At 46.6% G+C, this 23,949-nt stretch overlaps 1 protein-coding gene across 5 annotated transcripts in view; it reads right to left on the bottom strand.

The window, feature by feature from the left end:
- Positions 1-23,125, bottom strand: part of RANBP3 (RAN binding protein 3) — a 127,444-nt gene extending 104,319 nt beyond the window's left edge. For 4 of the 5 annotated variants that reach the window (XM_090027099.1, XM_090027100.1, XM_090027102.1 and 1 more), the window contains exons 1-2: positions 22,952-23,088; positions 1,331-1,386 (exon numbers count right to left, since the gene is read on the bottom strand). In XM_090027099.1, the coding sequence (XP_089883225.1) occupies positions 1,331-1,386; positions 22,952-22,973 (78 nt within the window). In that variant the 5' untranslated portion in view covers positions 22,974-23,088. Of the gene's footprint in view, positions 1-1,330; positions 1,387-22,951 lie in introns of all 5 variants that reach the window. The other variant, XM_090027098.1, reaches the window with a different exon arrangement.
- Positions 23,126-23,949: the final 824 nt, after the last annotated feature.

Raw genomic sequence — 23,949 nt, 5'->3', positions numbered from 1 at the left:
TCATTCAAGTGTTGCACCAGTGATTTTTCCATCAGTTAAATGTTTAAAATATTTATGAAAGTTTAGCATCCAATAGAAAATAAAATACTGATGTTTATTCATTTCAATTCTGACTAAAGACCTATTATTAAATACTTCACGTACTTCTCAAATAATAGGAGGTATCTGCTAAGGAACACAAATCATGAAAAAGGTTAAATTTGAGGTTTTTCCCTAAATCTAAAGAAATTTACTTTTCTTTTATTATGACAGAATTCAACATCTCTCTATATATAATGCTAATTAAAAGTTTAAAAAAAAATAAACAGACTGTAAGCACCTACCATTCTTTGGGAAAGACAAGAAATATTTGACAAGAACACAAACATCCGATTTATAGAAGGACACTTAAAAGCAACTTGAGTTAAAACAAACAAACAAACAAACAAACCTGAACTGAACAAGTTTTAAAAGTGCAACCTTATTAAAAAACAGAGTACTGTATCACACTGTCAGCCCTGCTGACTGCAGATCTCTCTTAATTCACCAAAGAGGTATACCACAGGCAGCAAAGAGAAATGAAAGCTTCTTCATAAGTCCTGTTTCAACAAAATTCAACTCCAAATTGAATGAAGCATGTCTAGAGTAAGAAACTCCATGGACTGCTAGCTCAGATTTCTAAACATATCAGTTTAAAAAGGTAACGGTTTCCATTTACTACTGATCTAGACTGGAATCGAAACAGTTCTCAATATTAACAGTCCCTCCTGGCAAAATAATAGCAATAACTTAAAACAAATACTGGAAGGTATTGTTAGAATTCTAAAGTGAAAGCCACATATTAGAATTCATCCAAAAAGACAGACAAACCCTCTTTTTCCAGATTTAAAAGAAATCTAAGTTTAGCACAGTAATTAAGTTATCCAGCCAGCATCAATGTTGGGCTATTTCCAAATTCAAATTGACCTACCAAGCGAGGAAACAATTTTAAAAAATATACACAATACAGGCAAGGACAAATTACTAGATTAATCTATAGTTCTTCATCCATTTATCAGTTCTCACACTTCCTATTACCACATAAGGTCTGCCTCCCCTCCCATATCTTTGCTTAAGCACTGCTTTGAAAGTGCTCAAGCTATTCACAATCGTCTCCTGTTTTGTTTTGCTCCACCACACTACACTCTGGAGCTTTCTAATGCTTTTTTCTATGAAGTACAAACCCATTAATGTCATTACCTTGTAAGTCAGACTCACAGCAGTTACACTACATACAAAAAACGCCCCACTACTTGGAAATGTTAGTCAAGGTACAATTAAAAAGTACATACACAAAATATTCTCTCCTTACCTTCTGTGCTTTATCCTTCTGAAATACAAAGACAGGTGGAGCAATGGCAGGCTTTTCTGCAAAGAGAGAAATTATTTTTTTCCCAACAGCATTGATTTACATTAGAGTTATGTTCAACGATGCTTTCACACAACAAAAAGTGAATTCTGAAAATACTGACACATTAGTTACACTAATTATAATACCACTACCCAATTTTGTTGCTTTGTACTACAGATAGGTTTTTTTCAGGAATGTCTAAAGACAGCACTATATTAAAGCAGCAATTAAAAACAGCAAAGATTTAAGTAGCATTCATTAGAAATGCCATTTTTCTTTTAAAAACACTTTCATAAAAAGCAAAAAGTTTTACTGTAGACCCCACTACACTGCCATAAAGTTCTGTCATTGGTAAAACTTATTTTGCTCAGGGAACCAGTACATTAGCAAAAGCATTTATTGCCACCATAGACCTGGATTTATACCAATCTACCACCTCAACAGTATTTTTGCTAGACAAGGCCTGAACACCAAACTAAAAGAGTCCAAATTATGGTATTTGTACATCTAAGAAACTTAGACTGCTTGCAGACTTGGCGGGGGGGAGGAGGGGAGAGATGCCCCTCCCATCCATACACACACACTTTACTTAAAACTTGGCACGCTCCTGTGCCAAGCCCCATGCATTCCCAGAAGAGGCAGGTAGGCCTGTGTGAATAGAGAACTACTTGATCCAGATTCGGCCGATTCAGATGAAGAGATTTGATTTGAAGCAGCAAATCATTTTTCCGATTCAATTTGGCCAAATCACTTCAGAAGATTCGGAGCTGATTCAGAGATTCATAATGCATAATGGGGAAATCAATGAAATATCTATAACACTGTGTTTTGGCCGATTCAGATGACACTTGCAGGGATGGTAGCCTATTCCAAGATCATGACACATCAAGTTTCAAAGTGATAGGTGCAGGAGTTTCTGGGAAACTGCACTTCAAAGTCCTGAAAGCAAAAAATTCATGTCACTTGTGTGCATTAAGCCACAGCAGGGTGAAAACTGCAGGGATGGGAGTGAGGCCACAAAGCCTCCCAAGTTTCAGGAGACAGCTGCAGGGGCTTCTGGGAAACTGCACCTCTAGCTGCTGACAGGCAAAACTTGTGTCATGGGTGCTTGTGCAACTGTGTCCGTCTTGGGGCACTGGGGAAGGGAGGCATGGCTGCTAGGCCCTGTTACAGCCACAAAGCCGGCCAGCTGTTAAGGAGATAGGTGCATGGGGGTTCTGGGGCCCTGCACACCTAGCTGCTGACAGACAAAATACCCAAAATACCCAGGTGCTTGTGTAACTATCTCTATCTTAAGGCAGAAGCAGTTCCCAGCTCTATACTGATTCTTTCCTCACCTTAGTCTGTGGTTTTGTAGGTGTTAATTCTTGCTCATTAAACTCATTATCCTTGCTAGCTACTGTGTATTGAGCAGGTCCCTCAGTGAGTCATGAATGATTGGTAACACAGCAGCTCTTTAACAGCTGGCAGGCTTGGTGGCCACATCAGGGCCTAGCAGCCAGGCCTGCGTAGTTTCCCCCCCCCAGCCCCCGACCCCATGCCCCAAGACAGATACAGTTGCACAAGCACCCATGACACGAGTTTTGCCTGTCAGCAGCTAGAGGTGCAGGGCCCCAGAAGCCCCTGCACCCATCTCCTTGATACTTGGCAGGCTTCGTGGCCTCAGCAGGGGCTACCAACCCTGTAGCTTTCACCACCCTGTGCCCTAACACAGTGTCACCTATATCATGAATTTTGACTTCAGGATTCTGAGGTGCAGCTTCCCAGAAATCCCTATACCTATCACCTTGAAACTTGACAAGTCATACTCTCCGCAGGCGGCTACCATCCCTGCAAGTTTCAGCTGAATCAGCCAAAAGACAAAGTTACAAATATTTCATTGATTCCCCATTATACCCTATGGCCAAATCTCCAAATCTTTTGCGAAGTTCCAAACCGATTTGGAAAGCGTAAGGCTTCCAGCGATTTGATTCAGATTCATAGATTCAGCCTCCAAATCATCTCTGAATCCAAATCATGATCCGAAGTTTTGCACAGTCCTAGAAGCAGTGTCTTAAGTTGGACCCAGCTAGCTCAGTGTCTGTATAGATTGCATGCTTTCAGTAGGGCTTTTCTGGTACTTTTACCTAATAACTGATTGAATCAGCTTTAGCTAAAAGCACCAAAGCCCCGCTGAAGTGCACAATCTTTACAGACACAGGTGGTTTTCTCTTCTATCTTGCCAGTGAGTGGACGAGGCAAACGGCATGAAACGTGCATCACGGAGACCAACTGGCAGCTACAGGAATGGTCCTTCGAGGAGGGCTTTGGCTTCCTCAGCCATGACCGGCACATCACGACGAGAGACATGCTGGGATGGGATGGGCTCCACCTTTCCCTAAAGGTGGGCGTGTGTTCTCTTCTAGGTTGGCGGACCTCCTCCAATGGGCTTTAAACTAGGCTCTTCGGGGGAAGGGGAAGATGAGGGCGGAGAAACATCAGACTGCCAGACCAAACAGCACCCACATCTATAGCCCAGCCCAGACCAATGAGCAAAGCGAATAAACAGGTAAGAGATAGGGGCTAGGGTAACACTAGGACTAGGGGGTCAGTACACACACCCACAGGAGGCCTCAAATGCCTCTACACAAATGCTCGTAGTATGGGCAACAAGCAGGAGGAACTCACTCTCCTGCTGGCTGACACCAGCCTGGACATAGTGGGGATTACAGAAACGTGGTGGGACGCAACGTATGATTGGGCAGTGAATGTCAAGGGCTATAGGCTGTACAGGAGGGACAGGATAGGAAAGAGGTGGGGGCGTAGCACTCTATATTAAGGAAGAATACACATCCTTGTCAATTAGCAAGGAGTCAGCGGAGGGGCACTCTGAAGTGCTTTGGGTTAGAGTACAAGGCAGTCGAGGGGAAAGAGACTTAATGGTGGGAGTCTACTACAGACCTCCCAACCAGGGAGAAGAGCTTGACCAGGAATTCTTGGGTCAGCTCACAGAGGTAGTGAAGGCTAAGGATGTGGTAGTCGTGGGGGACCTGAACTTCCCGGACATCTGCGGGGAAGAACAGTCAGCCAGGTCTGAACGCTCACGTAGGTTCTTGGCCAGAGTGCAGGACCTCCATCTAACCCAGGAGGTGCACAGCCCCACTAGGGGAGACACCTTGTTGGACCTAGTGCTGGCCATGGGTGATGACCTGGTGAGGGGGCTGTGGGTGCTCAACCACCTGGGCAACAGCAATCATCGCCTGCTGGAATTCTGCATCCAGCACAAGGTGGCAAAGGCATGCAGTAAGGCAGCGGCCCTAGATTTTAGGAGGGCAGACTTCAACGAGCTAAGGAGGATAGTTGGAGAAGCGCTGAGGTCCCGGAGGGGAGGAGAGCCAGGTGTCCAAAGAGAGTGGTCGCTCCTTAAGGAGACGATCCTCCAAGCCCAAAGGAAGGTAATCCCAACGAGGATCAAAGGGAGCAGGAGAGCACACAAGCCTCCGTGGCTCACCAAAAGCATCCGGGAATGTCTCCTTGCTAAAAAGGAGGCTTACAACCAATGGAAAGAAGAGGTCATCACCAGGGAGGCCTATTCTGTAGTTGCTCGAGGATGTAGGGGGGTAGTTAGGAAGGCCAAGGCAGAGATGGAACTGGAACTAGCTTCCCAGATTAAAGGACAATAAGAGGTCCTTTTTTAAATACAAAGGGGGTAAAAAGAAGGTCCCGGGTAATGTGAGGCCCTTGCAGGACGCGATGGGAAACTTGGTTGTCACACCAGACGGCAAAGCTAACACGTTTAACGATTTCTTTGCCTCCGTCTTCCTAAGTAGGGACCAGAACAGCCACCTCCCTGCTGGGCCCCCCTCAGGCCTTGGGGGAGGCACACCTGGGCCACGGGTTAGTGAGGATTTAGTTAGGGAGCTTCTGGAGGGGTTGGACATATTCAAGTCAGCCGGTCCGGATGATCTCCACCCTAGAGTTCTAAAGGAACTGGCCGAGGTCATTGCAAGTCCCCTGGCACAACTTTACGAGCACTCGTGGTGCTCTGGTGAGGTACCGGAGGACTGGAAGAGGGCCAACGTGGTCCCCATCTTCAAAAAAGGCAGGAAGGAAGACCTGGGAAACTATAGGCCAGTTAGTCTTACCTCGATCCTAGGCAAGCTGTTCAAGAAAATTATGCTGGCACACATCCAGGAGGGGCCAGCAGGGGACTGCATGCTTAGGGGCAACCAACACGGGTTCATCAGTGGCAGGTCCTGTCAGACCAACCTGGTGGCCTTTTACGATCAGATCACCAGATCATTAGATGCAGGGGTAGCAGTGGATATAGTCTTCCTGGACTGTCTCTCACCGCATTCTCGTTAAGAAACTGGGGGGCTGTGGTGTAGTCACACAGTCAAATGGGTCGCCAACTGGCTGGAGGGCCACACCCAGAGGGTGGTGGTGGATGGGTCCTTCTCAACCTGGAGGGATGTGGGCAGTGGGGTTCCGCAGGGTTCAGTCCTCGGGCCCGCACTGTTCAACATCTTCATCAGTGATTTGGACGAGGGGGTAAAGAGCACCCTGTTCAAGTTTGCTGATGACACTAAGATGTGGGGGGACGTGGGCACACTGGAAGGATGCAACAGGCTACAATCAGACCTAGACAGGTTACAAGGGTGGGCAGATGAGAATAGGATGAGTTTCAACACAGACAAGTGCATGGTGATGCACCTCGGGAGGAACAACCGGCACCATACCTACAGGTTGGGGAACTCCCCTCTTGTCAGCACGGAGGCAGAAAAGGATCTGGGGGTCATCACTAACTCCAAGATGAACATGGGCCGGCAGTGTGGGGAGGCAGTCAGGAAGGCCAACCGCACCTTGGCATGCATCCACAGATGCATCTCAAGCAGGTCCAAAGAGGTGATCTTCCCCCTCTATGCGGCACTGGTCAGGCCGCAGTTAGAGTACTGCATCCAGTTCTGGGCGCCACACTTCAAGAGGGATGTCGACAGCATGGAGAGGGTCCAGAGGAGGGCCACTCACATGATCAGGGGACAACAGGGCAGGCCCTACGAGGAGAGGTTACGAGGACCTGAACCTGTTTAGCCTCCAAAAGAGAAGGCTGAGGGGGGATCTTGTGGCCTGTTATAAACTAGTCAGGGGGAATCAGCAGGCATTGGAGGAGTCACTGTTGCCCCAAGCACCGCCAGGAGTGACCAGGAATAATGGTCACAAGCTGGCAGAGGGTAGGTTAGATATCAGGAGGCGCTACTTCACGTTCAGGGCAGCTAGGGTCTGGAACCAATTTCCAAGAGAAAAGTGGTCCAAGCTTCTACCTTGGGGGTCTTTAAGGGGAGGTTAGATGCACATCTTGCTGGGGTCGTTTGACCCCAGTACTCTTTCCTGCCATGGCAGGGGTTGGACTAGATGATCTGCTCAGGTCCCCTCCAACCCATGAAACTATGAAACTCTGCAGAGCTGGGTGGAAGTAATGTGCTGCTTCTTCTGGTAAAGTGTGGGGTTTTTGTTTGTTTTTAATGCCTGCAAGCAACTTATGGACAGATTTGCAATAAAGTTCATAATGTAGCATTTTTAAGTTGGTTGATACCTTGGCAATACAAAAAGTTTTGATTTTTATTTTCTTGTCAAATATGCCAGCAATAAATTCTAAATTTCTCACTTTAAAAATCTGAGGACTTATTTTGTTGTTGATTTAGGCAGAGCTTGGAACTTTTACACAACTCATTAGCCATCATATTCAAAACGGACTGATCGCTACAAACTTTCAGCAACCTTGGTCAGCTTTCAGCTGAACATTGTTGAACGGTAACAAAGAACAAAACTTATGAGTTTTCTCTTGCTTAATTTGTCCCCCTAATTTCTCCCCCTCCTCCATTTTAGTTTCCTGTAATATACTACTGCACATCCTTGCAGTTTTTAATAATTACTTCCTCCACACTTTGACTTCTCGGTTTCTTTTTCTATCCTACCTTGCCACAGGCACTACCAATATTCTGCTACCACTAGGACAGGAGACTGTTGTTAAAATGCACTCAAGAAATCCAAGGAAGAGAACCATCCTCCCTACTTACCCTCCCTACACAGGGAAACAAAAACCCGCCCACAACCCATGCCAATTTGGCTATGGTATAAAAATCCTTGTCAAACCCATGTGGCAACCAGAATGAAATAACCAAAATACCTTCCACCCTGCCATGCAACCTGGGGATGGCAACCAACTCCATTCAACATGCACTCCAACTAGAGAACCAGAACCCACCTATCATCCTAACCCCTCCATAAGTTTCTCTCAGTTCTTTTAATCTTTTTTCCATAATTGGGCCACTTGTGAACCTCTGGGTTTTTTTCCATAAATTTGTACCCACTATAGGCTACAGATCTCTTCCAGTGATTTCCAAGCAACATGTGTACGGAGGTCTCCTGGGCTTCCAACTGTTGCATTTCATTGCACACTCTAGGCATTGCTACTCCTAAATATCCCTGACCAATGCTTATCCAGTCTCTTAAAAACCTCCAGTGATAGAGAGATATTACACAGCTTCCCTAAGCAGTTTTTCCTAATATCCAAAGTCTACTTGGCTCCAATTTAAAGCCATAGCTAAGCACCCAACTCTCTGCAAAGGAAGTTCTCCCTCTTATTCATCGCAGTCTTCAAATACCTGAAAGGCTGCCATTATAGAATCATAGAAAAATTAGAAGTTAGAAGGGTGATGTCCCCCTGCTCAAGGCAGGGCCAGCTCCAACTAGATCATCCCAGCCAAGGCTTTGTCTAGCCAGATCTTTAAAACTTCCAAGGATAGAGATTCCACAACCTCTCTAGATAATGTGTTCCAGTACTTTACTACCCTCCTAGTGAGGAAGTTCTTCCTAATATCTAATCTAAAAACTTCCCTTGTTGCAACTTGAGACCATTGCTCCTTGTTCCCCTCATCCTGTTCCCCTTTAATTGCTTTTTCTGCAAGATAAACATAATTACCTTAGTTATTCACCACATTCACTCTTCCCTCCAACAGTCAGCAATCAAACATCAGGATGTATATCTCAAATGAGGGAACCAAGCCTAAACCACTTGGAAGAAAAAAATCATTTTTCTTTGGAACCAGTCTGCCTTCTCAAAACAAAAGGCTTACTTCAGAGGCATGCAATATGCAAACAAACAGGGTCTCTCAACCTCTCCTTGTATGTCCTGCTCTGCAAACTATTTTCATTTCTCTCCCACCTCAGGACCCTCTATAACTGTCACATCCTTTTAAAAATGTAGAGGCCAGAACTGCAAAGAACACTAAATGAGACCTAACCAGGACAAAGTAGAGAGGCAGGCAGTATCACCTCCCATGCACCCTGCTGATGCATTAATCTTCGCCGCCACTGCATCACATCAGTGGTTAACAGACTTCACAAGTCAGCAAAATCCAAAAATAATTTTCAGCAGTGCACCCACCCATCTGGTTACCACCTATTCTGTATCTGTGCTTTTCATCATTCTTCCCTAAAATATAGCAACTTGCATTTGTCTATCAAGAGCAGGGGAAGGCAATTATTTTGGCTGGAGACCTGCTTAATGGAGTTCTGGTAAGCTGTCCAGGGCCACAAAGGTAGCTCTGACCCTTGACAGGTACCCCACCCCTTGGCTGTCATCTTGAGACCAGAAGTCCTATGTCAAACCTCCCACCAACACACAAAACCCCTGACCTTTGCCACCAGAAATCCCTCTCCTTGCCCCTGAAAGTACTCCTTTTAGGAAAGGGTTGCCATCTTGGAACCAGAAAAAAAAAAAAACAAAACACAAAAAACTATATATTAAAATCAAACATCCACAATTACATTTTAAATTTTACTTTAAAAAAATATTTTTGTCCTGATTCGTGCGTTTGCATTGTGTATATAGAGGTGACTGCATAACAGCTCAAAATGAAGTTTTACTCTTGTATATTGTGGGGGAGGGGGGGCATGGTGTGTGTATGTGGGGGGTATGTGTGGAGAGGTATGGGGGGTAGCAGGGCTACCCCCAGAGGTGTGCAGGTGGGGTGCAGTGGTTCTAGCTCCTTCCAGCTGCTGCTGCCACCACTAGCTCCAGCCTCATGGTACAGGCAGGGACCCATGCACACAGCCCTGACCCAGCCCACCCATACCTGCTCTACACTCACCCACCCAGGCTCAGCAGTGGCGGCTACCAGGCAGGAACTGCTTCTCTACATGGGGGATAAAAGCAGCCCCTCTCCGCTCCTGCAACCTTCCTGCTGCTGCCTCCCGGAGCCCGCACCGGACTGCTCCACCACGGTCACCCAGCAGGGCAGCAGTGGTAGTGCAAAGCAGATGCAGAAAAGCCTGGTGTAGACTCTGGGTGGCTGCAGCAGGAAGGGCCTGGCAGCGGTGAGGAAGAAGAGGGGCCATTTTTTCCCCCCCACAGCAAGGAACAGTTTCTACCCAGCGACTACCACTGCTGCTGCTGCCCAAGCTCTGCAGTGGAGTCCAGACCAGATGTAGGGCACGCTGGGTCAGGGCTGTGCATATGGGTCCCCTCTGGTACCATAGGGCTGGGGCCAGCAGCAATGGCAGCCAGAAAGAGCCGCCGCTATGTGGGCTGCCTCTAAAGGCAGTTCAGCTAGAGCTGCCCAGCCCCACTGTGTGCCCGGGGTGGGCAGCAGGATGCACCACAGGCAGCTGGTGCCTGGGCCAAGCATGACCAAGGAACCCGCTGCAGGCTGGACAAAGCCCGTCCATGGGCCAAATTCTCCTCACCCCTGATCAAGAGCCTTTCTACTCCTGACCTCCTGTGTGCGCGCAACCCTTCTCAGTTCATGTCATCAGCATCCAAATCATTGAAATAAATCCATGTTGAACAGTTCCAGAACCAGAACAGACCTATACAGAACTTCACATGAATCTTCATGACATTCTGAAATGGATCCATTTATAATTATCCTCTGCTTGCAGCTATCAAGACATTTGACTGTCAACACTGTGGTAGGTTTGTTTAGCCTGCATTTCCCCAAATTGACAAAAGCCTTACTCAGTTCCAGAGAGAAGAATAAATGTTTTCGCTCGATCTGAGCCTTCAAGAGGCCGAGAAGCGATTCCCTTCACCGTTGCCTACCCCCAGTCCCTACCCAACTAGGCTCTGAAGCTTCTAGCAAACACCTAATATGCAGGCTATTAAGCCAAGGGGGAAGAGTTTTACTGCCCAGGGCAACAGCTAAGTAAGAAATCAAACCCCTGAGCATATGCTGGTAAAAGGGGAGGATGCTCAAATATCTATCAGAATGTTGTCTCTGACCCCTAAGCTGGTGGGGTCTCAGGGACTTCCATCAATGACAATTTGATAACTCTGAAAAAATCCTCAATGAGTCTAGTAGTGGTTTGAGAAAATGAAAGTATTCCTAGAGATTCAAGTAGTACCACAATGAAAACAAGATGCTGCATTTCTGTTCACCCATCATAAGCAAACTAATCAGCAAGTCATTTATTTTCAAGTAAGCACTGTGTTGTAGCCATGAAACTCCAGAAAACAGGCAAGCAGCAAAGGTGTTTTTCCATGGTATCTTTTATTGGACTAATTATAGAGCTAGGGAGAGAGGACAAGCAAACTGTCAAGCACCAAGTACCCTTCCTCAGACCCCATATTTTGGAAACACTGGTCTTGAGTCCATCCTTAAATGCAGAGATCCATTCTCCATTGAAAACAAGGCTTCAAACCATTCAGTTTTGTTTAAAAGTTAGTGCATCATCATTCAACTCATGGAACTCATTCTTTAACTACTCAATGATTTTATTTGTATCAATTGGTCTTTTCCCTAGCCATCTTATAAAGTAAGTTACTCAGACACTTCAAAACTGCCAGCTAGCCCTTGTGCCCCAGCCAGCCCTCTTGCAGCATGTTAAGCTGCGTCACAACAGCCCCAGGCTGGCAGGCTGACCTCCTAGGTCCCCTGCAGCCAGGGCTGCTCTGACCCAGCTCAACATGCTGCACTTCCAGGCACATGTGTAAACACGGCGCCCGGGAGCAATAAACTCCAGCACAATATATTTGCCAGTTTTTTGCTTTGAATCACTTGTATGTGTAGACAAACCCAATGTCTATTAGAAGAAATAAAGTTGTAATTAAGCTAGATATAAACAAACATTAATCACTGAATTTAGGACTACATAGACCAGGGGCTGTCAGCCAGAGGTACACAGACTGGTCCTAGGGGGTACATGTGAGTGGGCAGGGATGGAGCACTACCATCTCCCAGGAGCAAGGCTGGGTCAAGGGCAGCAGCACCCCACTATGGGGCAGGGAAGTTCACACACAGGGGCTGCTGCCACCACACATCAGCCCAGTGAGCTCCCCCCTGCCCCAGCCCTGCTCTTGGGAGGCAGCAGCACTCGGTCCCTGCCCGCTGTCCCTACCTCCCTGCTCCATGTCCAGCCGCACACTGCCCCTCCCCACTCAGCATTTAGCTGCATGCTACTCCCCCCCACACTACACCCCCCTGCTCAGCATTTGGCCGCCAGGGGTACTTAGACTAAAAAAAGGTTGAAACCCCCGACAGACTAAAGACAAGGTTAGTAGCTCAAGTAAGACTCATTTGATGTTGTTGCTATATTACAAGCATCTATTCAGCCAAAAAAAATGCAAATGTTGCACTGACCTGCAAGTTGGGTAGGCTTAATATAAATAGTTCTATGATATCACTATTGGGTAACAAAAACCATCGCCAACTGAAATATGAAACCAAATGCCAAGTGCCTTAAATCATACAAACTGAATGCCCCATTGTGATCTTTAGGGTCAGCCAGGAGCAATGTCCTGCTGGTACCATCAATGTAACAAGTTTTGCTGATGAAAATACATAAGAAGTTGTACTGGGAGAGGTGGGGGGATGAAAGGGGGTGGGGAATTAAAAAAATCAAAACAAATAATCACTCATCATTTTTGGAGCTCTTCCAGAGGTGCTTTAAGACCTTGCTTGCTAAATGTCTGCCTAAATAGGAAGACTAAAACAGGATACTGTTTAAGGAGATTGTGATTTATATCCTATTTTTTTCAAGAGGCAAGGGTTCATTTGGGTTGGGATTTATTTTGGGGTTTGTTTGGTTTGGGGGGTTTTTTGGTGGGGGAAGGGGCGGGAAGGTCCCATCTTTCATTGGACAACCTGAATAGCTGGGATAAGAGTTAGAGAAGTTTTTCAAAAGAAAAAGAATGTCCTTCATTCAAAAGCTTCTCTGACTCTGTCCTAACCACATAGGTGACCCAACAAAAGGTTATCACCCCCCTCCCCCCAAAAAAAGAATCCTTGTTTCTTGCATAATTCCTGCACCATCACAACTACATCATCACTCTAACACTACCATATTTTTTAATAATTTTACTTGCTTCTACATGTTGCTCTATCACAGTAAGTTGGGTCAGAGACTGTTAATCATCTAATAATCTCTCCACAGAAGATACTTAAATTTGTTTGGATGACTTAATTATTATTTTTTTTAAACAAAAAGAACCATTGTTGAAAAGTACCTTAAGAACCAGTTATTCCAATCCTTGAAGTGTTTCCTTTATATCTACACCCATATTTTAAAAGCAGGGCTGTGGAACTAGCAGCCCATGAGGGGTTGATTTGTGGTCCCCACCTCACTCCATGGCTCTGGCAGTGGTATATCATCACAGTCCATGACAAAAGGTTAAAAAATAGCTAAGTTGGGGGTAGAGACTCCTGCTTTGCTGTGGAAGCAAAAGGGCAACTACATGAAGAAACCAGCAGCCCAAATAAGAACTGGGAACTCAAGGGCAGGCAAGGGACTTGAAGGCAGAAAAGCTAGCACCTGCCAACCAGCAGACAGTGGAAGGCCCAGATAAACATGCTGGGAAGCATGGAGAGGGCAGAGGAAGAGCGGCATCTCACAGATGGAACGGTCACTGAAGGAGACACTGGGAGAAAGCATAGTCTCTCCATGAGGGAGAAACTAAAACCCAAGAAGCCCAGGCAACAGTTCTGTCCCCCAGGACCAGTGTGGTATGAAAACCAGGTGATGAGCTGTCCAGTGGAAGTGACAATTACTCAGAGGGGAGGAGTTGGCTGGCTTGAACCAACCACTCAGCATTACTGCCTTCCTTGAGCAGGCAGCTCTTCTAAAAAGGGAAAGTATACTATTTCAGTAAGACCTGACTAAGTATGACCCTCTCTGGGTAAGTTCAGGTATCAACCTGACTGTCAGTCTGGACCAGTAGTTTGGGACTATAAGGAAAGTCAGGAGCTCCCAGAGTGCCAGAGATGCATGAGAGGCTTGAGCCTGCTGGGAGCAGGGAGCAAGCTACAGCATTGCCAGAACAGCGCAGGGAAAAGGCTAGTGAGTTACAGGGAATGCAACAAGGCAGCCCCTCTGAAGCCAAGTCCATTACCATGGGGCCTGCGTGGAGAGGCCCAGCTAAAAGAAAGAAGAGGACACCAGTCAGGTGGAAGCCCCAGCAAGGGCACAGGGGCCAAGAGCCCAGGAAGATGACTTGTTGGTAACACCTACAAGGCATGTATGTCTGTAGGGGAGGTCAGAGGCCATGAATTTAGGCCCTTAGGCTACAGGTGCCTAGATGGAGTCAGACAGTCTAGACCTAGGAGTTTTAAGGACAACTGGAAGATAGAGGTCAAGGAACAAGATAAGTGAGCCCCAAAACCTTAGGTCATCTCTGAACATCCAATTAATGCCAAGAATCAAAGGCATGGCAGATGAAGGAGAAAGGCAGACTCAGGAGCCAGTTAAGCGGGGGGGGGGGGGGGAAGAAAGAGATAGTACACAATGCAACCCTGCCCTCCTACAACCATATTGAAATAACATTCCAACTCCACAGCAAAACTGTGAGTAAAAAAATTAAGTGTCAGAACTAAAAAGTTCCATGAAGTTCCATGGACCTCTAAGTATGCATTGTGATATAACTTTTAACCACACAGTTGTCTAGGCTATTTATGCAAGTAGTATGCATCTCTCGGGCAGTATATGACCAACAGCAATTTAATGTAGGTTGCCTTTTGGCCCCCTGCTTTGTTACAAAATTCAAGAGGGTATACTGAAAGAAGGAGAGAATTGCAGGCAGGGTAAAACAGCCTCAGTTTAGGGCCAGGAGGACAAATTATGTGACCTAGTCTCACCCCGCTTTGTACTATAGGCCAGCGGTCTCCAAACTTTTTTGACTGTGCACCACTATCAGTAAAAAAATTTTTGAGCACACACCCCCAATATATGTATATTTGTATAACTATACATCTAAATAGAAGTTCTAATATTTTCTTCCCGCACCCCAATGGATCATCTTGCGCACCTCCTGGGGTGTGCACACCCCACTTTGGAGACCACTGTCATAGGCTATTAAGTTATCCCTGCACTGAGCCAAAAATCCATATTAGACTAAAATATACCCATCTTGTAAGATGGTATCTATCCTGAAGACATCAAAAAGATGAAGAATCCACCATTACATTTTGCAGAATGTTCTTTTATCACCCAGTTGGAAATTAGACATTACTTTATTTGATCTTGCATATTTTAAAAAGAATGGTTCTTAGGATGCCTTTCTTCACTGGTATTTTATTATAGCATGCGAGTGCCTTCACAGAAAGTCATCTCTCAATCTTTTTTTGGTAAAACTAGGCGTTTTCTTCAGCTACTGAGTATTTTTGCTAGTTATTTATTCTACCCGCTGCATTTTTTCAGCATTCCTTAAAAAATATTGACATCAGAATCATATCCAATTTCACTCATGCCATGCGCAGAGGTAAATCAGCTCCCTGCACCCTCTCACTACTTACACTAGCCCTTTTGTCACTGCATCATACTGGAAGCTCTAAAATCCTAAGCACTTTTCAGAGCCACTGCTTTTGAACAAAGACAGGACAAAATAATACAGAAATGAAAACATACAAAAAACCCAAAACAAAAAATCTGAATACAGGAAGACAAACAGGAAGAGGACAGGACAAAACATGACATAGGATTGGAGGCATGAGAAGTGACAAAACTAAAAGAAAACAAGTGTTGATCCTAATATTAGTGATACCGTTTCTTCAGAAAGGATTGTAGGTCACCAACAATTTCCACTAGGACCACCAAAAATATAGTCAACTTGCATACATGTACTTAAAAAGGCAATGGAACAGGTGTGACATTTTACCCCTTCTTCTCATCTGACCCTTTTGTGAAACTCCAGTGTAAACAATATACCACCACAAAGATTTTTAAAAGGAATGAAAGTACATGGATATGGAAAAAAAGAAACCTGCTGGCTACAATTTATTTATCTAATTTCTACATCTATTTATTATTTCAAATCTATGGATTTAAAATAGGGGTCCACCGATAAAAAATTTTTGGGAAGATACTGATGGTAGATTAACAACAAGCTGTATTGGCTGATATTGATCCGACTGCCCATATGCAACCCCGCAGCTTAGAGAGCAGCATCCAGCTGGTAAGTCTGTTTGGAAGGTGGGGAGGGAGGTTCAGATCAAGGCCTCTGTGGTAAGGGAGGGAATGAGGCTGGGGCAGGAGCAGGGGCAGGCACTGCCCAGCTGGGGTGGGGCACAGGACAGAACCACAAGAAGCTTATCCAGGAAGCGCAGGGAAGGAGGGGGTGGCTCCCGCCATGGTGGACACACCTGCAGAATGAATGAGGGGACATGTGCCCCCCAGATTTGTGCGCAGAGCAAGGGCTACCGCTGCAGGCCAGGCCCGGGTGTGATGCTGGACTCTTCCTGGCAGGGGGTTGGGCCAAGGCTGGGGAGCAGGCAGCGGCCACCCCAGAATTCACCGTAGCCTCCCCGCCCAGCACTGCTGCCTCCCACCCCAAGCCCAGCCTCAGCTCAGCCCCTCCCCTCCCCGCCCCCCACAAGGAAGAGCCTGGCACTGTCCCCAGGCCCAGCCCACACCCCGCACACATCCGGCAGGCACCCCCCCCATGCATTTCACAGTGGTGCACACAGAGGGAGGAGCCACGCCCCCCCCCCTGCACAAGCCTCACAGCTGTCCTGCACCCTACCCTGGCTGGGCAGTGCCTGCCCCGCCCCAGCCCTACTCCCTCCCTCACTGCAGGGCCTCAACCCGCACACACCGCCCCCCCCCCCCACACTCCTTCCATCCCCCCACCAGATGCTGCTTTCCAAGTTACGAGGCTGGCTGCACAAGTGCTGTAGCTGTGCACATGCATGCAGCGTTTAAAATCAGCGACATTTTTTGCCACATTAGCCAAAAAAAGCCAACTGCTGATAATGCCGATTGTCCTTTTATCGGTGCCAATATGATATGAACCAATGTATCAGTGTACCTCTAGTTTAAAAAGCGGCTTTTACGGAAATTATTAAAAAATGTACTTAGTATCCATTTATAACACCTCCCTCCGCGGCAAGTGCCACCGAAGTCTCACGTCCATGGGCCAGAATCAAACGGCTTCATGAGCTGAATCCAGAATGTAGGTTATAAATGGCCACCCCCTGCTTTAAACTGCATCCTATGAAGATCAAGATGTTTAGTTTACAGAAATGCAAATAAAATCTGCAACAGCCAAGGAGATTGTTGGCCATTGCTCATTAAGGGGGAGGAATGCTTCAGCTAGTCAGAAATCAGTTAATTGAATACTTCAACACAATAACTGCAAAAACAAACAGCTCTGAGATGTTTAAATAACTGCATGCATACAGGCTGCTGGAATGCAACTCTGCAATGTCACGAGACAATTATCGCTACCTGAAAGAATAGTGCCATATTTTCATGCATTCAACACCCTTTCCCTCCACCCGCAAAAAACAGCTGATGGAAACTGGTATTTGCCAGGGAGCAGAACAGCAGCAAGCATTACTCCCTACCTACTGCCACTCAGTTTATTTACAATAAATTTTTTTCCTTCCATTCTGTCTTTCAAAAACAAAGCAGGTATCATTCTGGGGCACAATGTATTCAGGAAACTATGGTATTTCATAAACTACATATATTTTTAAAACCTGCTCTTTGCATTGCCTCCTCAAACACTTGGAAATAATTTTGTCCTTTTCCCAAGGGATACCTTACCTATTCCCTGAACAGAAACAAAATTAACCTGGTCAGTTCCCTTTAAATCACTTCCAATTTAGGGGGAAAATAAGGGTTTTTGTTTTGGCAATATCTTTTATTAGACCAACTATACTTCACAAGCTTTCAACTACAAGGGGATCTTCTTCAGGTGGAACACTGGGACTTGGGGAGAGATCTGTATGTCAGAAGCTTAAGCCTCTCCACGAAGACCTAAGAGTAGAAGTTAAGTCTCGAAGCTTCCAGTCCTTATGGTTGCAAAGTTGGCCTTCTAAATATGGCCTGGTATCAACATACCAAGTTCCAGAACCTATAGCCAAGAACGGCACAAATTTCACAGGGTTACTGTTTTGTTTTTAAAAATGAAACAAAACCAAACAGTAAGCAGCAGCAAATACTACAGCTGTTCAGGGAGAGCTGCAATACAGAAGTAGGATGGGAGATAGAGGTGTGCTTGTCTCTTATCCTAGCAACATGAGATGGTAAAGAGAATAAAAAGTAAACTTCCTTTCATTTTCCAGTACCTAGAGAGAAGATGAAACAAAAAGTTTTTCAGATATCTACCAGACAGCAACTGACACAAAATAGAGATCCCTTGAGCAGAGAGAATAAATTAGGACCCATCCTAGCACCTTGCTGTTGGACTTCTCAAAGTGTAAGTGATGAAGTCACTGATGGAACCCTTAAGCCTGGACTTCTTCCATATATATTTCTATGTAGTTTAAGTACTGTTTAGGCAACATCTTAGAAAGAAAGACCGGTAGTTCTTCGCATGTCTTTCATCCTCTACATATTCCCCTTAGGCTACTGAACATAAGACATTTTTTTTTAAACATAAAAAGAAAGAGCAATAGAACTACAGTTCTAATAGGTTATCTTGCTAATGGAAACTAGCACCTTCAGCTTCTGTGCCCTTTCATCACTAACAAATAGAAAGGAATCATGTTTTCCACTCAAGACACAGGTACTTCAAAGGAAACAAATGTGACAAGACAGGAGGGAAAAAGAAGGTTTATTTTCAGCAGATAAAGGGTGGGGAAAAAGGGGAAACAATGGTCACTGATATTTATTGCACTTTAAAAAAGAAAGTAAGTTAGACAAAATAGCAATTTGAAAGTGTTCTTTAAAGAGACCCTAGAAATACTTGCAAATATTTAAGGAATCTCATGCTTGTAAACAGAACATGTCTTCATGGAATGCCAGGCTGGGTTATTAGTGCATCTCCAAAAACAGAAGTATTCAGTCTGACTTCACTTGAAAGTTAACTGGTAAAAACTCAGCATGAAAAAAAATAAAATGCTGGTGTCAAGTCCTACAAAAGTTGTCTCTTAAATATCTGAATAATAAAATAATGAAGTATTTGAGGATTCTTTTGTAAACAAATATAGATTTCAAAACATTCATTATTCTAACAGCTCCCCTCCCCTACCCAAAAAGAAAAAAATATCAAATAACTTTAAGGTAGGTCAAGTCCTACATTAAAAAAAGAAAACAAGGAAAAAAAGCCACTAAAAAAATTGAAACAAGACCTTTATTAACTTTAAAAACTAGTGTTCCACATTTTTGCCAAAAAAGCCTATGATTATGGAGCATGTTGCTTGATAAATATCTACAAATCCATGCTCATCTAAAACAAATGAGCTTAAGGAGGAAATTGAAGAACATGAATGATGGAAACATTGTGGGGTGTGGGGGAGAGAGTATAGAGGGATATGTGGACATGGGTGGGTATGAGGTTTGGGGGGGCTGCAGGGGAGAGGGCAGGAGGCTGGGGGTGTTTGTGGGTGCCTGTGTGAGGTGGGATGAGTGCATGTAGCCGTGAGCGGGACTCCCCCCAGAGGCACACAGATGTGTATGGAGATGTGGGGTTTGTGAGGGGTTAGGTGAGTGTGATTGTATGTGGGGGAGGATATGGTTACATGGGAGCCCTCCTGCATGTGCTCCCCTGAGCAGCTCAGCACTTGCCCCTGCCCTGCAACAGCCTGAAGCCCACACACCTTGCGGTACCTCCCTGCCACCACCAACAGCATATAGCCCCAGGCCACCCCATACCTCCTCTGCACTGCCCAGCCATGGCAAATCCTGCTGCCTCCTGGCCACGCAGCAGGGCTGGGGCAGCTCTTTCTGGCTACTCTGGCTGTTGACCCCAGCCCCACAACACCAGTGGGGACCCACACACACAGACCTGACCCAGCATGCCCCATGCCTGCTCCAGACCCACCAGTTCAGGCTCAGCAGCAGCAGCCCCTCCCTCTCACCGCTGCCGGGTAGTTCTTGGTGCAGACATCCAGAGTCCATGCCATGCCAGGCTGCCTTGCAGATCCACTACCATCACTGCCGCCTCTGGGCTGCCCAGTGTAGCAGCAGTGATAGTGCAGAGCAGCCAGAGGGCAGCCTGGCAGAACACAGGCTCTGAGTGGCTACACCAAGAATTGCCCAGCAGTGGTGAGAGGGAGGGGCCATTTTCCCCCTGCCACAACCAACAGTTCCTGCCCAGCAGCTGCCACTGCTGCTGAGCCTGGACAGGCGAGTCTGGAGCAAGCACGAAGCATGCCAGTTCAGGGCTGCACTACCAGAGAGCTGGGACCAGCGCAGGCACCAGCCAGAAGGAGCCGCCGCTGCCTGGACTGTTTACAAAGGCAGTCCAGCTGCAGACACACCCCAGCCCCGCTGCATGCCCAGGGGGCAGCAGAACATGCCACAGCCAGGCAGTGCCTAGGCCAAGAGGAACCAAGGAGACCCACCACAGGCTGGACAGAGCCCCACGGGCCATATTTTGCCCGCCCACTAGAAGGATTCAGAGACACATCATGGTCAAAGCAAGAGGACAAGAGAATAAACTTTGTAGTATACAGAATAGATATGGGCAGCACAAGACTGAAATTGCCCTCAGGGCCAGGGGTATATGAAGACTGCAGTCTCTCATAACAGAACCCAAAGGTTTGGATTCTCATAACCAGAATGCTCTTTAAGCCTTTCCTTAGTCCATTTCTGAGTTTGGAGCATGTGAATAAGCAGTGGGGGACAAATAATGGCTCCCCAAGTTCATCCTTAGCAGCTGCTTAAGATCTTGTTGTCTGAGGCAAGAGAAGCCTCACCAGCATATTGCTTGACTTGGAGAATAAGACATCATAACATAGACATATTGTGATGACTGTAGATATAGCAAGGATGTGTTTACTTAGAAAGGTTTTTGTCAGTGAAAACACTTACATTACAGGTTTGAGTGACAGGTGTGATAGTGTTGTTCCTTACAGTGATTGAGAAAAAGGTACTGTAGGCCAAGTAGGGAGATTAAGGTGCTTGCATTTAGCAATATTGAACAAACAGGTATCCAAAAGGGGGAAGGTTAGCAAGGCAGACCAAGATTTTAATTTGGAAAGAAGGGGATCAGTCTTAAACTGGGAGTCATCAGCATAGAAACCATGCAAATTTCTGTTTACAAGATAATACTATGCAGAGTCCATATACAGAGGCAGAGAGGAAAAGGGAGCAAGGACAAACAATTTAAGTGAAAAGCTGGAGGGCAACTGAAGCAAGTTTTCAAAGGACATGCTGAAGAAGCAATTAGTATAGCAGAAAAGTGAGGCAAAAAAAATCAGGGAGATGGAAGCCAATGGAGGAGAGAGACAGATCAACTGCCTTGTAAATTGCTGACAGGTTAAGAAGGGGTAAAGTCATGTTTGAGATTTAGCTAGGAAGAAGTTAATCCAAAAATAGTTTCAGCAGAATAAGGGGAAGAAGTTAATTTGTAGGTCTTGGATGAAAGCAGAGATTAACACGAGCTCTAACTTTCAAACAGAGAAGAAAGTGGGAATCAGGGAATTTAAATGAAAGGCCAGAACATGCTTGTATGGTAAAGAGAACTGAAGGACAGAGGGGTCAAGGAGATGATGGGAAATAAAGAAAAACGGAGTAGGAACATTGGATTGAAATAGGCCTCCAGGCCATCAAATCCAGGCCCTTGTATTTGCAGGCAACTACTGAACCCAAAATTCCTAAAATCATTCCCCCCTCACACCCTCCCATCACATCTATACGGCACAAAACCAAAATAATGAAAACCACCAACAGCGTGACAGACTTAAAAAGCAGGAGACACAAGGACACTATCACTGTCACTGCAATGAGAGTGCCTAGGAACCCAGATGAAGACCATGCTCCACACAAAGGTAGGCAAACCCCCACACCATCCTTAAATAAATTTCATCTTCTAGGCCAACTTTAGCAGAAATTGTACAGGCTTACCGTAGGCAAAATGGCACCAGATTATATTTAATCTATGACAAATTTTTCTATACATTTCATTCTAGTTATGTACACTAATGCATGCACATGCTTCCCAAAAAATTGGAGAGGAAGATGTACACCCAATTATTTTACTTACATAAGCTTAAAACTTAAGGAAAACATAGGAAATCTTTTCATTAATTCAACAGGGTATATTTCTTCTCACATTATTAGAGGTAATTGGGGACAGCACTGTCACCAACAGGAGCCAAATGGGGATTTTAAAGCACTGCTATAGACATGTCAAGAGACAGTAGCTTGAGAGCTTGCTCCCCAAACAGCAGGAAAGGGACACAGTATGAAAAGGCACTTAATGACCACCTGGCAAGAGAGAAGAGAGATCAAAATCACATAGTTATTTTGTGGCTTACCTAGTCCAATTCTCTGCATATATGGCAGAATTTCCTTTTCCTAAAGCCACTCATGAGAGATGCCTATCCAGTCTCTTCCACGGAACCTCCTAAGAGGCTCTGTGACTTGTGTAAGGCAGTTTGCTTTGAGAAGATAAGGATTGTTTTCTTCTCCTGAGATTTGATCTAAATCTCCTCTGCTGCAGTTTAAGTGATTTTTCACATTTTTGTAGAGGACAACTAGATGAGAAGCAATCGCCTGCTTTTTTGACTCTCTCTCACCATGAACAAGACTAATTTCTAGTGAACAAAAGATGCACGCCTGTTTAGTTTCTGAAAGCAGACAAGAATGTGATCTATAAATAGGACAGATTCAAACTAACAGATTATTATTTGCAGTTAAGAAACAGACTGGAGATTGCTGCACCTACACCTGGGGAGGAAAGGAACCAGGCATCCTACTGCACTTGGCTGTAGTGTTCGTGTGACCTGGCTGGCAGCGAAAAGGACGGAGAAGGTATATGTTCCACCCCACCCCACCACCATCTCATCTCTTGGCCATCCCCCCAGCCAACTGCCACACCCCACACTCAGGCCTCCCGGGGCTACTCCCCGCACAGGGCCAGGCCCGCGGCCCGGCCACCAGCCTCGCCTCACGGTGGGCAACAGCACAGCCAAGCCTGAGCAGGGTTAGCCCAAGGGGTGCGGGGACGGGGGTCGCTCTTCTTCCTTTGTCCAGCCGCTCCCTCCGCAGGAGCCGGGGCTCGGCGAGGCCGCGGGGAGGGGGACGCTCTCAAGGGCGGGTCCGCGCCCAGCAGCCTTCGGCCAGCGGCACCTGGGCTAGAGCGGCCCGGCACAGCCCCGTCCCCCATGCAGCCCCCGCCAGCTCCCCGCCCCCGACTGCATCCCCCCCCCCCCCCCGTACCTTCGTTCGCCAGATCCGCCATTTTACTTCCTTAATCACTCCCACATTGCACTGCGCGGCCGGACGGCCCCCAGCTAACAGCGGACGCGGCGGCGTGACGCTTGTGCCGGGAGATCCGTCCCCTGCAGGAGGAGGTCTTACGCATGCGCTGAAAGGCACGTGCTCACCACGCATGAGCGTAAAAGCCCTGTCAAGTCGGCCGCGCCCGCTTGAAAAAATACTGCGCATGCGTCAATCCTCTCACACAGAGCGCGAGACTCCAGCGCCCGCCGAGGGGACTCCAGAGTCCCACCTCCTCCACGCCCCTCCCGTTTGGAGTGCGCGTGCGCGAGAGAACCGGCCCCCGGTGTCCTGCCAAATAGGACAAGGCGCGTGCTTCTGTGTGCCGGCGCAGGGCTTGCGTGGCTCCGCGGTGCTTGGGCTGGATTCGAGATGCAATGAGCAGTCGGGCGGGGAGGGACCTCCAGCCCCTGCCTGAGGCAGGGTCATCCCCACCCAAGCCGGCCCGTGCAGCCCTGCTCCAAACTGCCTACGGGCCATAGACGACGAGTAAGTGCTGGCGGGGGCACAGCTTGGTGCTGCCACAGGGTGCTGGGTCTGGCCAGACTGCAGCCCAGCGCCTACGTGCCGGTGTCGGCACAGAAATCTGGCAGGGACACGGGCTGCCACATGCTCCCCCACCCATGTGGTGTTACTAGTGCCTAAGAGGGCCTCCAATCCTGACAACACAGACCTAGCACCCTAACCTGCCACAGGCAAAGCAGAGGAGCCACAGCAGCCAACATGGTGCTTCTGTGAAGTGCTGTCCATATACCCCCAAGAGATGTCCTGAAAGAAGGCCAGTCCCCTGTTACAGGGAAAAACCCCCACAGTCCCTACCTGTCTGACCATCAGACAAAATTCCTTCATGACTGCAACCTAAGCAGAGGAGCAAGGCCCTTTAGCCAGAGACCTCCAACTTTGCTCCCAGCAGGAGAATCAGCACACCCCAACTGAAG

This window comes from Crocodylus siamensis, chromosome 14 (assembly GCF_052110815.1).
Source record: "Crocodylus siamensis isolate JL-2025a chromosome 14, ASM5211081v1, whole genome shotgun sequence".
NCBI lineage: Eukaryota > Metazoa > Chordata > Crocodylia > Crocodylidae > Crocodylus > Crocodylus siamensis.
Note: the sequence above shows the minus strand (reverse complement) of the source record. Positions and strands in the feature narration are given on the sequence as shown.